The sequence below is a fragment of the Petaurus breviceps genome, unplaced genomic scaffold, assembly GCF_028583685.1.
Source record: "Petaurus breviceps papuanus isolate PSGF00001 unplaced genomic scaffold, PetGlider_PUasm1.0 151, whole genome shotgun sequence".
Taxonomy (NCBI): domain Eukaryota; kingdom Metazoa; phylum Chordata; class Mammalia; order Diprotodontia; family Petauridae; genus Petaurus; species Petaurus breviceps.
Window position 1 is genome coordinate 14108885 of NW_027185712.1, and position 12996 is coordinate 14121880.

Consider the following 12996-nt stretch of genomic DNA (forward strand, 5'->3'; position numbering starts at 1 on the left):
CTCTCTCTCTCTCTCTCTCTCTCTCTCTCTCTCTCTCTCTCTCTCACCTGTTAGAAAACCTCGAGCCTGTTCCTTTTTACACATCCCTCTTCCTTTTTACATTGTTCCTACTTATCTTTGTTGATGATCCAACATGCTTATCTTTCTCCTCCAGTCTGCCCTTACTTTCCCCAAAGATATTCCTAACATCATTTGCCCAAACAATAGTCCACTGCTGTACCCTCCTGCTACATGTCCTTCCCCTTCCCCCCCTATCCCCATGCACATCATCTCATCCCATGTGCAAGAATCCATTTCTGCATTTTTTAGGATATCCCTATTTTCTAGGACATTTTTAAAGTACAAAACCCCTCAATTTATAACTTAACAGAGAACTCTGTATTGTTTCATACCCCCTCCCCAACTTCAATCAGTATAGAGGGGAATGATTTCTTCTCATTTCATAATCACTTTTGAAAGAATGACATATATTCTTTCTCAAGCTGTGACCCATAGGATCTTGATTTCCACCATGCCCCACCACCAACCCAGGCATTTGTGGAAAGAGCAAAAACTATGCTTCCCATGAAGTTGTGAGGGCCAGAGAGAAGAACTATGATACCCAGGGATGAGGGGCTATATTAAGGGGAGTCATGATCCCCCAAAATGGTGGGGGCAGCCCCACCTGGGAGCGCGTGATATTTTTTCCCCGTTCCCTTTGCCCCAGCTGATGCAGCAGCAGGCGGCCATCATGGCATCCGTAGCACAGGGAGGCTACCTGAACCCCATGGCAGCCTTCGCCGCAGCCCAGATGCAGCAGATGGCAGCACTGAACATGAACGGCCTCGCGGCCGCCCCCATGACCCCAACCTCAGGTAAGTTGCTCTACTTTGGAGGTCCCATGGAAGGGGAGAGAGAAGCAGTGTCAGAAAAGGCATGAGGGTCTTTCTGCTCACCAGAGGTGACTAAACATTGGCTTAGGACAACTTGACAGGGGCATGGGGGGGGGTAGTGCTGCTGAGATCATCTTCGTGGGATTGACTCCCATATGGGCCAATGTAGAGACAGGAAGGTTATTTGAAGGACTAGACCCTAAAATGTGATTAAAAGGAGGTAAGGGATTTAATATTATTATTGCCGCTGATTGTCTAGATAGACAAGTAGATAGATTCCACCATCTCCATCCCCATCATCATCATTGCTATAGCTCTACTATTGCCCTGACTATTCTTATTACAAACACTATCTCAGTTCTCATTGCCATCACTATTGTTATCAGCATTAGTACGAGCATCACCACCACTTCCACTATCATCATGGTTTCCACAGTTATCACCTGCACATCCCCATCACTACCATCCTCAACACTAATGTCACTGTCATTACTATCAGTACCATTACTGTCATCCCTGTTACTGCCATCACCATCATCATCTTTATCATGATCACCACCAACCATCACTATCACCATTATCTGATCTTGGTCTAACCTATAGATCATTCCTGTGGGATAAAACAGACCGTGATGTGAACACGGACATCCATAGTTAGTCTCTGTATTGACTTCTCAAAGACTGTCTACCTGAGCAGTGAGAGCTCCATTGAGTAGAACTGATTGGGGGACATGGGAAAGAACAGCATTCAAAGAGACCCAGACTTGATAACAGACCAAACAACTGAGAAAATGTTCAGTCTATAAATGTGTCCTTACTGTTCTCCCAACCTTGTGCTTCACCACATTGTGATACAGAGGGGAAGACATGCCCCCTTTCTTTGGGGAGCTCAGCTTACTCTGGCAGACAAGCTTTATATCCAGTCACCAAGTAGAGGAAAATGCCAGACTGTATATGGCCCCACATCACACTCTGATTCAGATCTTAAGTGTTGTAGGAACTCATTGAAAGGGAGGTCAGTGGGATTAGTTACTCAGGAAGAAGACTTTCTGGAGGAAATGGGACTCAATTTGAATGTTGAAGAATGGGTAAGATTTGGATAGAGGCAGTGGAAGGGCATTTCAGGTGTATGAGGGGATGGGGGAAGGGAGGAATATCACAAGCGAAAGCTCAGAGGTTGGATGGAACCCGGCATGTTAAGGGGAAAATGAGGAGATCAGACTGAATCTTTCCTCAGAAAGTGGAAGGCCAGTGAGGAAAGGTATGATATAAATTCTGGGATCCTTCACCTTTGCTGTGCCTGTGTTTCTCTTTTTTCTCCTCCCCACTATTCCCCAGGTGGTAGTACCCCTCCGGGCATCACTGCACCAGCTGTGCCTAGCATCCCATCCCCCATTGGGGTGAACGGATTCACTGGCCTTCCCCCACAAGCTAATGGGCAGCCTGCAGCTGAAGCCGTGTTTGCCAATGGAATCCACCCCTACCCAGGTAAGGCAGCTCCCCAAAACCTTTATTTCCATAACTTGAACTTCCCAGTCCCCTGCCCCTACACCCTATATCTTTCTTCTCAGTCACTGATCTAATAGGGTTAGACATAGCACAAAGAAATGACCTAGACAGGATGTCAGAGAGCAAACACAGCTGAACTCATGCTCACATTAATATGGGGTTTCTTTATTCACTGAAAGGTCCATGCAGAGGTCCTTCCCAGTCCCCTTAGGGGGTACCCTAAGTCAGATCTTCAGGCAAGCAAAGAATGAAAACCTTTCTTTTGTTGGCCTTACTGAAATATTATATGGTTGAAAATAAAAGAATTTAGGAAAGTAAATAGGAAAACTACATCAAGAAAAATGTAGATGAAGAAGATAACAAAGGCCTACAATGATTAGTTCATTGAATCCTGCCTGCCAGATGTGGCTATTCCTCCCCTATTTACTATCACCTTTAAGCATCTGTCCTTCATCTCATCACCCCCTTCTGAACCCTTAAGGGAGAAGGGAAGTGCCTTCAACCACATCCCTGTCAGGTACAGGATGCATCATTAGTAATAAAGGTTTTGACTTTAGATTCTTAGGAGATATCTGCCATCCCTTTCTAAGGATCTCTTAGAGTATATCCCACACACAACCTGGTGTGAGGGGTGAGAGAAACCTAGATTTAGACTTACAAATGGAAGACAGACTTCTAAATTTCCTTATTCCAACCCCTCCCTCAAAGTAAAGGTGTAGTCTTCAACATCCTCCACCTGCAGTCATTCAATCTGCTTGCAAACCTCCAGCAAGGGCGAACTTCTTGCCCAAAACAGCCTTTTCCACTTTGGCCCAATCTGAATTGAATAGGAATATTTTTTCCTCATGTTGAGATGAAGTCTGCCTCTCTTGAGATTCTGTCCTTTAGGTCCAAATTGAACAAGTGTAACCTTTATTTCACATAACAGTCCCCTAAAAACTTGGAAATCCCTATCATATGCATCCCACCACCACCACATCCTCCACTTTATAATAAATAGTTGCTTGATTTCACACAGTTCAAACTCATTTCACATGGTTCCTAATCATACTTGTCATCCTTCTTTAAAATCATTCCAGATTATGAATTTTTCTTTAAAATGTGGCTTCCAGAACTTTTGCCAGAGTGGTCCAACTAGGGCCTGTTGCCTTGGGTCCATCACCTTTTTTGCTCAAGATGTGAGAATTATAATTCCTCGAAATCAGTCTAAGCGATAATGAACTTTGGCTGCCATGTCACACAATCACATTGAGTTTGCAATTCACTAACACTCCTAGATCATAGGATTACAGATTTCGAGGTCAAATGAGACAATATTTGTAAAGTGCTTAGCACATTGAGTGACACACAGTAGGTGTGGTACAAATGCTTATTCTCTCCTTTCCTTCAAGCTAAAGGTACCATAAAGATACATATATATATGTAGAGCTAGTCCAAACTTCTCAATTTACAGATAAGACTTTTTTTTCTCACAAAATTGCTTTCTAGCTGTGCTTTTCCCTGGCTGGACATGCTCAATTAATTTTTGCACCCAAGTATAAGACTTACATTTATCCCTATTAAATTCCATCTTTATAGCTTCAGTCCACTGAGATCTTTTTTTAAAAATCCCAATTCTATCATCCAGCATTTTCTAATCCTTTAAACTTTTTATGAACTGCAAATTTGATAAGCATGCCATCTTTTTTTTTCTTTCATCCCAGTCACTTGGTAAAAAATATCAAGCAAAACAGTGCCAAAAACAGAGCCTTGAGACACCTTACTAGAGACCTCTTTCAGATTAATACATTAATCAGTGCCATCTGGGTCCTTTCATTCTGCCAGTTCTGACCTCACCTAAATTTACTATCATTCATTTCATATCTTTCAATCTTGTCTCTGAAGATATGAGAAATGTCATCAGATCCCATGCTGAAATCAATGAAATTCATAAGAACTTATCATAGACCTAGGTCTCAATCTATGAATTTGAAAGGGAATTTGAAGGTTATCTAAGTCATTCCTCTAACATTATCTAGCAGAAAATTTAAAAAAAAAAGGAAATTAATTTGGTCTGTTGTTTGGTTCTCATTAAACCCATGATAGTTATAGATGATCATTGCCTTCTTTTCTAAGAGCTCACAAACCACACCTTCAAATCCATTTTAGAATCTTACTAGGAATCAAAGTGGGGGTGGCTAGGTGGTACAATGGTTATAACACTGGGCCTGGAGTCAGGAAGACCTGTGTTCAAATCCAGCCTCAGACACTAAGGGACTCTGAGCAAGTCACTTTACCCTGTTTGCCTCAGTTTCCTCATCTGTAAAATGAGCTGGAGAAGGAAATGGCAAAGTACTCCAGCATCTTTGCCAAGAAAACCCCAAATGGGGTCATAAAGAGTAAGATACAACTGAAATAACTGCACAACAAGGAATCAAAGTCATGTTCACCAGCTTATACTTTACAGTATTCACCTTCTAGGAAGTCTGATACCCTAGAAAGAACACTGGATTAGGAATCAGTAGAAATCTGAGTCCAAAACCTGTCTCTTTAATCTCCTGAGTGTACTCCATACTATCTCATCTCACCTTCCACATAATCTGTTCCTCTAAAGGCATGGCCTTCAAGTCAGAAGCTTCATCCCACCAAATTACACTGATTTTTAATGAGGTGCATTTCAGAGTTTTAGCAATGATACCTCTGGCAGCAACATTTGAGAACTTAAATGAGGAAGGAAAAAAATACAAATAAGAGAAAAGCAATTTCTTCACACATTGCATAGAGGCTAAAAGGGATACAGTGCTTGGCTTTAAACCTTTATGACCCTCTGATGGTTTCCTGGGGTAGCAGTTACTTCTCTTAGAGCTAGCTGCAGAAACCTAACCTTCGCTCTAATGGCTTTCACCTCTCAGTCCTTTCCTGATCCCTGAACCCCCTAACCAAAGCACTGAACATCCTGTACCTTCCTGAGCCCTGAATCAACTTCGTTGCTTGAGTTCAGAGTTCTGCCTTCTCATTCCTTCTCTCCTCTCTCTCCTGCTATTATTCTCCCAGCTGTCCTTGCTATTATACATTTTCTTCTTTCCCTTCTGCTCTTATCTCCACCTATTCTAGGCCGTGAGTTGTTTTTTAGGGTTTGATTTATAAAGGAAAAGAGAATATACATATTCATAAATCATATAATAGTACAAGATAATTAAATGAATATAAAAGAAATCTACCTAATCTCAGAGTAGCCAGGCTTAATTTCCTCATTCAACCTATACTAATGTTTTCCAAGCCCAGACTGGTCACCCTTTATTCCTTCTCGGCTAAGAGTGGCCAATGGATCTGCTGCTCATATCACCTTTGATAAGAATAGTGTCTTCTCTTCAAAAGGCAAGTGACATTTTGGGACTCCTGCCCCCTCTCCTGGTTTTCTGGACCAAGTTATTTGGTCCATTCTTCTAATACCAGATGTATTCTCACCCAATCAGGAAGCTTCCTGATGGCATGGGGGATTACTGTATTCTCCCAAGAGTACTACATACTCATTTAGCTAACTAGATACATAACTTCAACTGTTTCACTAAAAGACAAAAAAGTAGCATAAGCAGATAAATAAGAACAATTCCTATCATCACATAATCAGAATTCAACCTGAAATGCAGATCACCTCAGAAATTCACAAGACAACTACATCATTTTCACATGAACTCAATGGTTTTAGAAAAACACGGAAAGACTTGCATGAAATAATGAAGAGTGAAATGAGCAGAACCAAAAAAGCATTATATAAAGCAAGGGCAATATTGTTTCAAGAATGACTTTAAGCAAATAAGTTATTGTATCTCTCCTGTGCTCTTGGAAACACTAGTCTAAAGGGTGGAGAGGAGTCACAAGCTCTGCCCTTGGGGTTCTTTCATTCTGAGGAAAGAACACAAATGCAAGACTCAGCTTATAAATAACTGTAGATTAATTGGATATGAAGAGAAGACCCAGGGCTAAAGGAATGATCATTATTTCCCAGTGTTAATTAGGAAAATATATCCTGGAGTATAAGATTCTGTTTCATAAGGAGAGAACTCTGTATAGGCAGTGTGGTCAGTGTGTGGCTTAACACTGCCAAGTTCTGTTCAGAACCTAGGACAGATCAGTGAGGACTTCTGATACTTTGGCCAATTTCTTCCATACTAGAGACACACTCATCACAGGTAAAACTAACCAGTGGCTGGAAACATTTTTACTTTCCTTCTAGTATCACAGAGAAAAGAGGGTCTGAATGAAAAGGGTTCACTGGTGGAAGTAGCACAGCATAGAGGAAAGGGAACTGGGCTAGAAGTCCCAGGCTGGGTTCTGACACTAACTATATGACTTTACACAAGTCACCTCATCTCTGTGGCTCAGTTTTTTTTTTTTTATCTCTAAAAAGAGGACTTTTAAAAGTGCCTTCCAAGTCTAACATTTTATGAATCTATAAATCTATCTATGCTCCTCTCCACACAGTTTAGAATAATATTAAATGAATAACCATTTAAATTTTTAAAGTGATTTCACTTTTATTATCTCATTTGATCCTCACAATCCTGAGAAGTAGGTAAGTCATTGTGTCCATTTCCCAGGCGAAGAGGAAAGATGAGGTCACTCTAGGTAGAGGAAATAGTACCCCTCAAAATCTTTAAGGACTAAATGAGTATGGCCTATGTGGGGAATGGTGTGAATACTACCCTGTCTAGAGAGGAAAGTCTATACTGGAGAAGAGGGATTGGAGAAGTAAGAAGGAGCCAGAGTAGGGGAGTGAGGAACAGAGTTCAGACACAGAGGGTAGGATCAAAGAAGATCAGAATCTCTTGGCAACACCAAATTTGCATCTGGACCAATTCTGCTTCTCATCCCTCCTCCCCACCTCCAAATCTACTCCACTGCCACTTCCAAAAAAGAGGCAGAGAAATCTGAGGATCTGATTTAAGATGATGAGTGTGTTGAATGTTTGGTTCTAATACAAGTCCCAAGAAGCTTTCCTTTCTGTAATTGCCACAGGCAAGGTACTTTGAAGAGGCAGAAGATGACCTTATCTATGCCATCCACATATGTGTATACACAAATGCATCACACACAGTCATCTAGCTCTCAGCTTACTTACTCAAAATCCCAGTCCCAGATACATCTGGATGGCTTCTCTTCCTTTTCTGCCCTGACAGACTACCCCTTCTGTATTTCCTCTATCCAGAATGGCATATCCATTTTCCCACCCCCTTTTGACATCTGTGAGCTGCTTCATTGCAATTTGGAGATGTTCCTTTCCCACATTTTTAACAATATGCCATGTTCTATAAACCATTCCCTATTAGAGTAGGAGGGTGAAGGGAGAGAGAAAAGAAAAAAATGGGGGGGGGGGAGTAATCCAACAAAAAGAATTGGTCATCTTTAAATGGGACATTTAGAGCCACCAAAATAAATGAGATACTTCAAGTTCTCCAAGACTTGGGCTTTTTTCTCTAGTGGACTACTGTATAGTATAGAAGCATTTGGAAGAGAAGGCAGTGCATGTAGAGTCTATATCTAATTGCTTACAGTCTCAGAAAAGGGCAAGTAAAGGAGGAAAGGAGACAATTTGGAACTACCCAAAATTTTAAAAAATTGGAAGTTAAAAATTGTTTTTCCATGTAATTTGAAAAAATTAAAATATACAAATTTTCAAAAAAATTTTTAAAGAAAAGAAAACAGTGATTACTAGGAACCAACACTGATTCATTTAGTAACAAGATCTGACAAACTAATCCAATTTCCTTTCTTGATAATAATGCTCAGCTGATCAATCAGGGGAACTTCATAGATATAGTGCATATTGATTCAGTAAATAACCTGATAAAGCCATATCTTGTGATTACATGGAGAGATATGAGGAAAATTCATAGTTGGTTTGGATTTTGTACTTAAAGAGTTTTAATTAATATATCAATGTAAATCTGGAAAGAAATATCTTATGATTGTCTCAGCATCTTTGTTCCTATAGTGTTCAACCTTTTTTAACAGTTACTTGGATGAAAGCATAGAATTAAATTTGTAGGTGACCCAAATAACTAATTTGATGGATGAATTTTTTTTAAATCCCTAAAATCTCAAAAGGCTAGAAAGGTATACTGAAAGAAACAAAATTAAGTCTAAATATGAAGTCCTACATTTAGGTTTAAAATATTAATTAGAAACTATATTTAACAGAGACTTGTGCTTTCACATAAAATCCTTTTTTTCTGTTCTACTTTGTATATGGAAATGTTCTTTTTTAGAGTGTTTGTTAAATTTGGAACAAAAAAAGGAAAGAAAGAAAATTAATTGCAAAAGAACAAGATGAGGAAATCTTAGTAATTGGGCAGGAAGGTGGGGAAAACAAGGGTGTTTGGCTGACTACAAGGTGGCTGGTAGCACAAAGGACAGAGTACTGGGTCAGGCAAAAGGAAGACCTGGGTTCACATTTGAACTTAGACACTTACAAGCTGTGTGACTCTGGGCAAATCACTTAACCTGTGCCTCTTTTTCCTCATCTATAAAGTTGTATTATAATTAACTTGCCTCCCAGGGTTATCACAAGGGTAAAATGAGATAATATTTGTAAAGTATTTAGCAGAGTGCCTGACACACAGTAGATGCTCAATAAATATTTAAACATGCATAACATTATACTACAACATGTATTAAAATACAATATATAATGAACATATGTATATATGTACATACATATACACATACACAAACATACACATGCCAAAAGCATCTGACTCATAAGGCTATCAGTTGAATATCAGATGAGAGAGTGTATGTGAAAGTGCTTTGCAAATTTTTAAGTCCTATACAAATGTGAATACTATCAAAATTATTGAAAAGTTAATGTGATCCTAGAGTAAATTAATGAAATCTGGTCCATAAATGGCCCTGATTTTTGCCCTGGTCAGGCCCCAATTATATTGGGGCACCTAATTCCAGGCAGCACATTTTAAGAGGGACATTGACAAGTGGAACAAATCCAGAAGAAGGCAAATGAGGTCATGGAGGTGATGAAGCACACCTACAGCACACACTTATATAGTACTGCAGAATTTAAAAAGTATTATCACATTTCATCCTCATGAAAACCCTTTGAGATAGGCAAAGGCATCATGGGACTGGGAAAAGCATTGACCCTAAAGAGAAACCATGGCTTCCAATCCCACCTGTGATATGAGACTTTGGTGAAGTTATGGAACCTCTCTCAGCCTATTTCCTTATCTATAATATGGGTGGGGGGGCTACTAATTGGTCTCCAAGGCCCTTTTCAAATCTATGATCTGGATCTTTCTAGACCTATGCTTCTATTATTATCCCCTTTTGGCAGATTAGGAACTTGAAAGTTTTATTCACAGCAATAATAATAACACATTTATGTAGCACATTAAAGCTTACAAAGAAAGTACTTCACCTGTATTACCTCATTTGATTTTTATAATCCTATGAGTTAGGTGCTATTATCATCCATGTTTTTCAAATGGGGAAACTGAGGCTGATCTAGGTTACATGACTTGCAGTTAATAAACATCAGAAGCAGAATTTGAACCCAAGTTTTCATAACTACAAGTCCAGCATTATATCTGGTTTGCCACATTGCCTGACCTATATGACCACTGCAAGTTCTAGTTTTCCCATCTGTAAATTGGAAATAATAACTGTAAAGCCTATCACATCGAGTTGTTGTGAGGTTCAAATGAGAAAATGTGGTCAAGTACTTCGCAGACTTGAAGAGGCCATATATGACTAAGTCCTATCTTCTCCACACTAAACATCCCCAACTTTGGTAGCTAGTCCTCATATGATATCGTTTCTAGACCTCTCACCCTCCTCTGGATACCCTTGTTTGTTTTTGTCCCCAATCCCATCCAGTCTGTGGCCAGACCTTGTATGACTTGCTCATTGCTTGGGTGTCATCAGACCATTCCTTACTGAAGGGAGTCTAGAGGCCAGGACTGGCAAGAGGGAGACAGAAATAGTGCTGGTAAACATACACATCTGGTCCTTGCCCCCAAGGAGTCCAGGAGTCTTAGACAAATGCAGGTCATGGAAGTCATCCGTTTCTCTCAGTTCCAACTGGGGAAACTCTCTAGAAGAAGAAAAAAAAAAAACTTTTTTTTAAAGTTTCAGAAATAGTATAGAATCTGGGGAACCCAGGAGAGAGGCTAGAAGGATGTGGGAGGATTCAGGGGCCATATGGGGGCTTCAGGGAGTTACTGACCTCTGTTCTCCTTTTTGTCTGTCTCCCCCAGCGCAGAGCCCCACGGCGGCCGACCCCCTGCAGCAGGCCTACGCTGGAGTGCAGCAGTATGCAGGTCGTTAGTATTGACGCTTTCTCCCAATAACACTTTCCATAAGTCCCTCTTCCCATGCCCTAAACTTTCCCTCATCTTGCTCCTATCAGCCTTAAGTATAGAGACCACCCCAGTAGCCCCTACAGTGGTTCAAGCTCTGAGAAGAGGCATGAGCATGGCAGAGTAGTTGCAGGATGAGATCTGGAGAGGAAGGGCTCTGTTTAGAGACAAGGGATTGAAAGTTTGCTATTACCTACTTCTTCTTCCCCAAGAGTAATCCACTGAACTCTGGCTTGGGTGAGGGAATGCCATTCAGTCCAACAAAGTGACTCAACTCACTACATACCTAGCCTGAGAGACATAAGAAAAGAGGCACATACAATTCATTCCCTTGGGAAGTTTATAGCATAGTTGGGGAAATAAACACACATATCAAATACAGAACAACACAGGAGAGTGTCTAGTCAAGTGTGAAATTGGGGAATTGTGAGATTCAGTCCCAAAGTCCTGAGAAGGGACATTAGAAAAAGTTGAGATCAGTATGAGTGGCAACCTTCACAGAAGGTTTCATGGAGGAGGTGGGACTGAAAACCAGAGATTGCAGGATAGACAGTATTTGCATATAAATATGTATAAGGAGATAGGAAGGAAAGTAAAAGAAGAGAAAGAAAAGGAAAGGAAGGGGAAGGGAAGGAAGGGGAGGGGAGAGAAGAGGAAAGGAGAGGAGAGAAGAGGAGAGAAAAAGAGAGAAGAGGAGAGAAGACAGAAAACAAAGGAAATAGGGAAGAAGGGAGGAAAAGAAGAAAGGAGGGAGGGTGGAAGGGAGGGAAAGAAGTAGAGTATATACTGGGGACTGTAGAAGAGACAATGGATGATGCAGGGAGCTTAGAGCACAGTCGGGGAGACTAGATTCACACATGTAACATTTAGGAAACAAAAGAGAAGGGTATGTTGTTCAAATTTAGTGTTGCAGGAAGCCAGAGTGAAGCCAAGCAAAGGAAAGAACTCTCTTGGAGCCCTCCTCATTCCTTCCAACAGAACTTGCCATCTACCCCCCCCCCCCCCCCCCACCCCCCCCCCCCACCCCCCCCCCTACCCCCCCACACCCCCCCCCCAGCTCCCACCCAGAGTCCAGCCTGTCCCTAGCTGCCCTAGGCTGATAGAGAATAGAACCAAATCAAGAAAGAGGGAAAGATACCAGCTAACTTCAAACCTTTGATAATCACTAACTCCTTCATCCCTCTCCTTCACTCCCTTGGGCAGGGACCACTTCAGCTCATTTCTCCCTTTAGGCTAGGCACAGTCAATTCTGGATTATCTGCACTAGCAAACCGGAACGGTGGCACAAATAATCCAAAATAGTAGATGATCCAAAACACTGAAAAATGCAGCAACCATCAGGTATTCCAAAACAGTGGTGAATACAAAAGAATAGATAAGTTCAAACAAATTCTTCTCCAAAAGTCCTTATTTATTGGTTCTGGAATTTTTTTTTTTTAGCAATCAAAGACTTTTCCATCCTAATACCATCCAGTTTAAGCTAATAAAACACACACATACATGCCTATGTACATACATGTGCACACATAGAGTTTGCTTTCTGGGAGCTCACACTGATGAACAGATGGGGCAAGATGAGACAATTAAGTCACAGAGAAAATAAGAAACAGTATTCATACCTGAGCTATCTAGTTTGGGGGAATGAGTAACTCATTAAGCCCCCAAGTAACTAACACCTCATATGGATATAGTCCTTTATGTAAATGTGAAAAACATTTATTAAGCACTCATTATGTTATAAACATTGTATACTAAGTGTTGGGGTTAGCAAGATGTTACATTCCAATGAGGGACACATCACTCCTAAAGAAGTGGTAGCCAGAAAGGGAGAATAGTGGCAGGGTTGATTTGGTCCTACTGTGGGACTTAGCACTGGAGGGGATGAGGGAAGAGGAGAAAGGGCACCCAGGAAGCTGCTAAGGTTGCTGAGGACATGACAGGAGAAGAGGGAGTAAAGGGAAGCATGCCTGAGACTTTCCTGAGACAATGGTCTTGCAGAGGCAGTCACCACTCAGGCCAGCAGGGGCTCCACTGAGTAAGCTTTCCTAATACTGCACACACTGCATTAGTGCTCATAATGAACCCTACACAGAGAAACCATAGGTAAACACCTGCAATGTGTGATATGAGTGACATTAGGAGTCCTGGTGTGCAAAGTGTCTCCTCCAGCTGCCTACCACATCCTTCCTCCCCCACTTGGCCCCCATTCTAGTTCCTTCCCCTTGGGTTTGGCATTGTCCCTCCAGGGTCCACTTTTTAAA

General features: G+C 41.1%; 1 protein-coding gene across 10 annotated transcripts in view; it reads left to right on the plus strand.

Annotated features, from left to right (window-relative positions):
* CELF4 (CUGBP Elav-like family member 4) overlaps positions 1 to 12996 on the plus strand; it is a 599657-nt gene that overhangs the window by 553678 nt on the left and 32983 nt on the right. For 4 of the 10 annotated variants that reach the window (XM_069075661.1, XM_069075597.1, XM_069075628.1 and 1 more), the window contains 3 exons: positions 707 to 854; positions 2211 to 2360; positions 10634 to 10699. In XM_069075661.1, the coding sequence (XP_068931762.1) occupies positions 707 to 854; positions 2211 to 2360; positions 10634 to 10699 (364 nt within the window). The remainder of the gene's footprint in view (positions 1 to 706; positions 855 to 2210; positions 2361 to 10633; positions 10700 to 12996) is intronic. The other 6 variants (XM_069075666.1, XM_069075637.1, XM_069075613.1 and 3 more) reach the window with 3 other exon arrangements.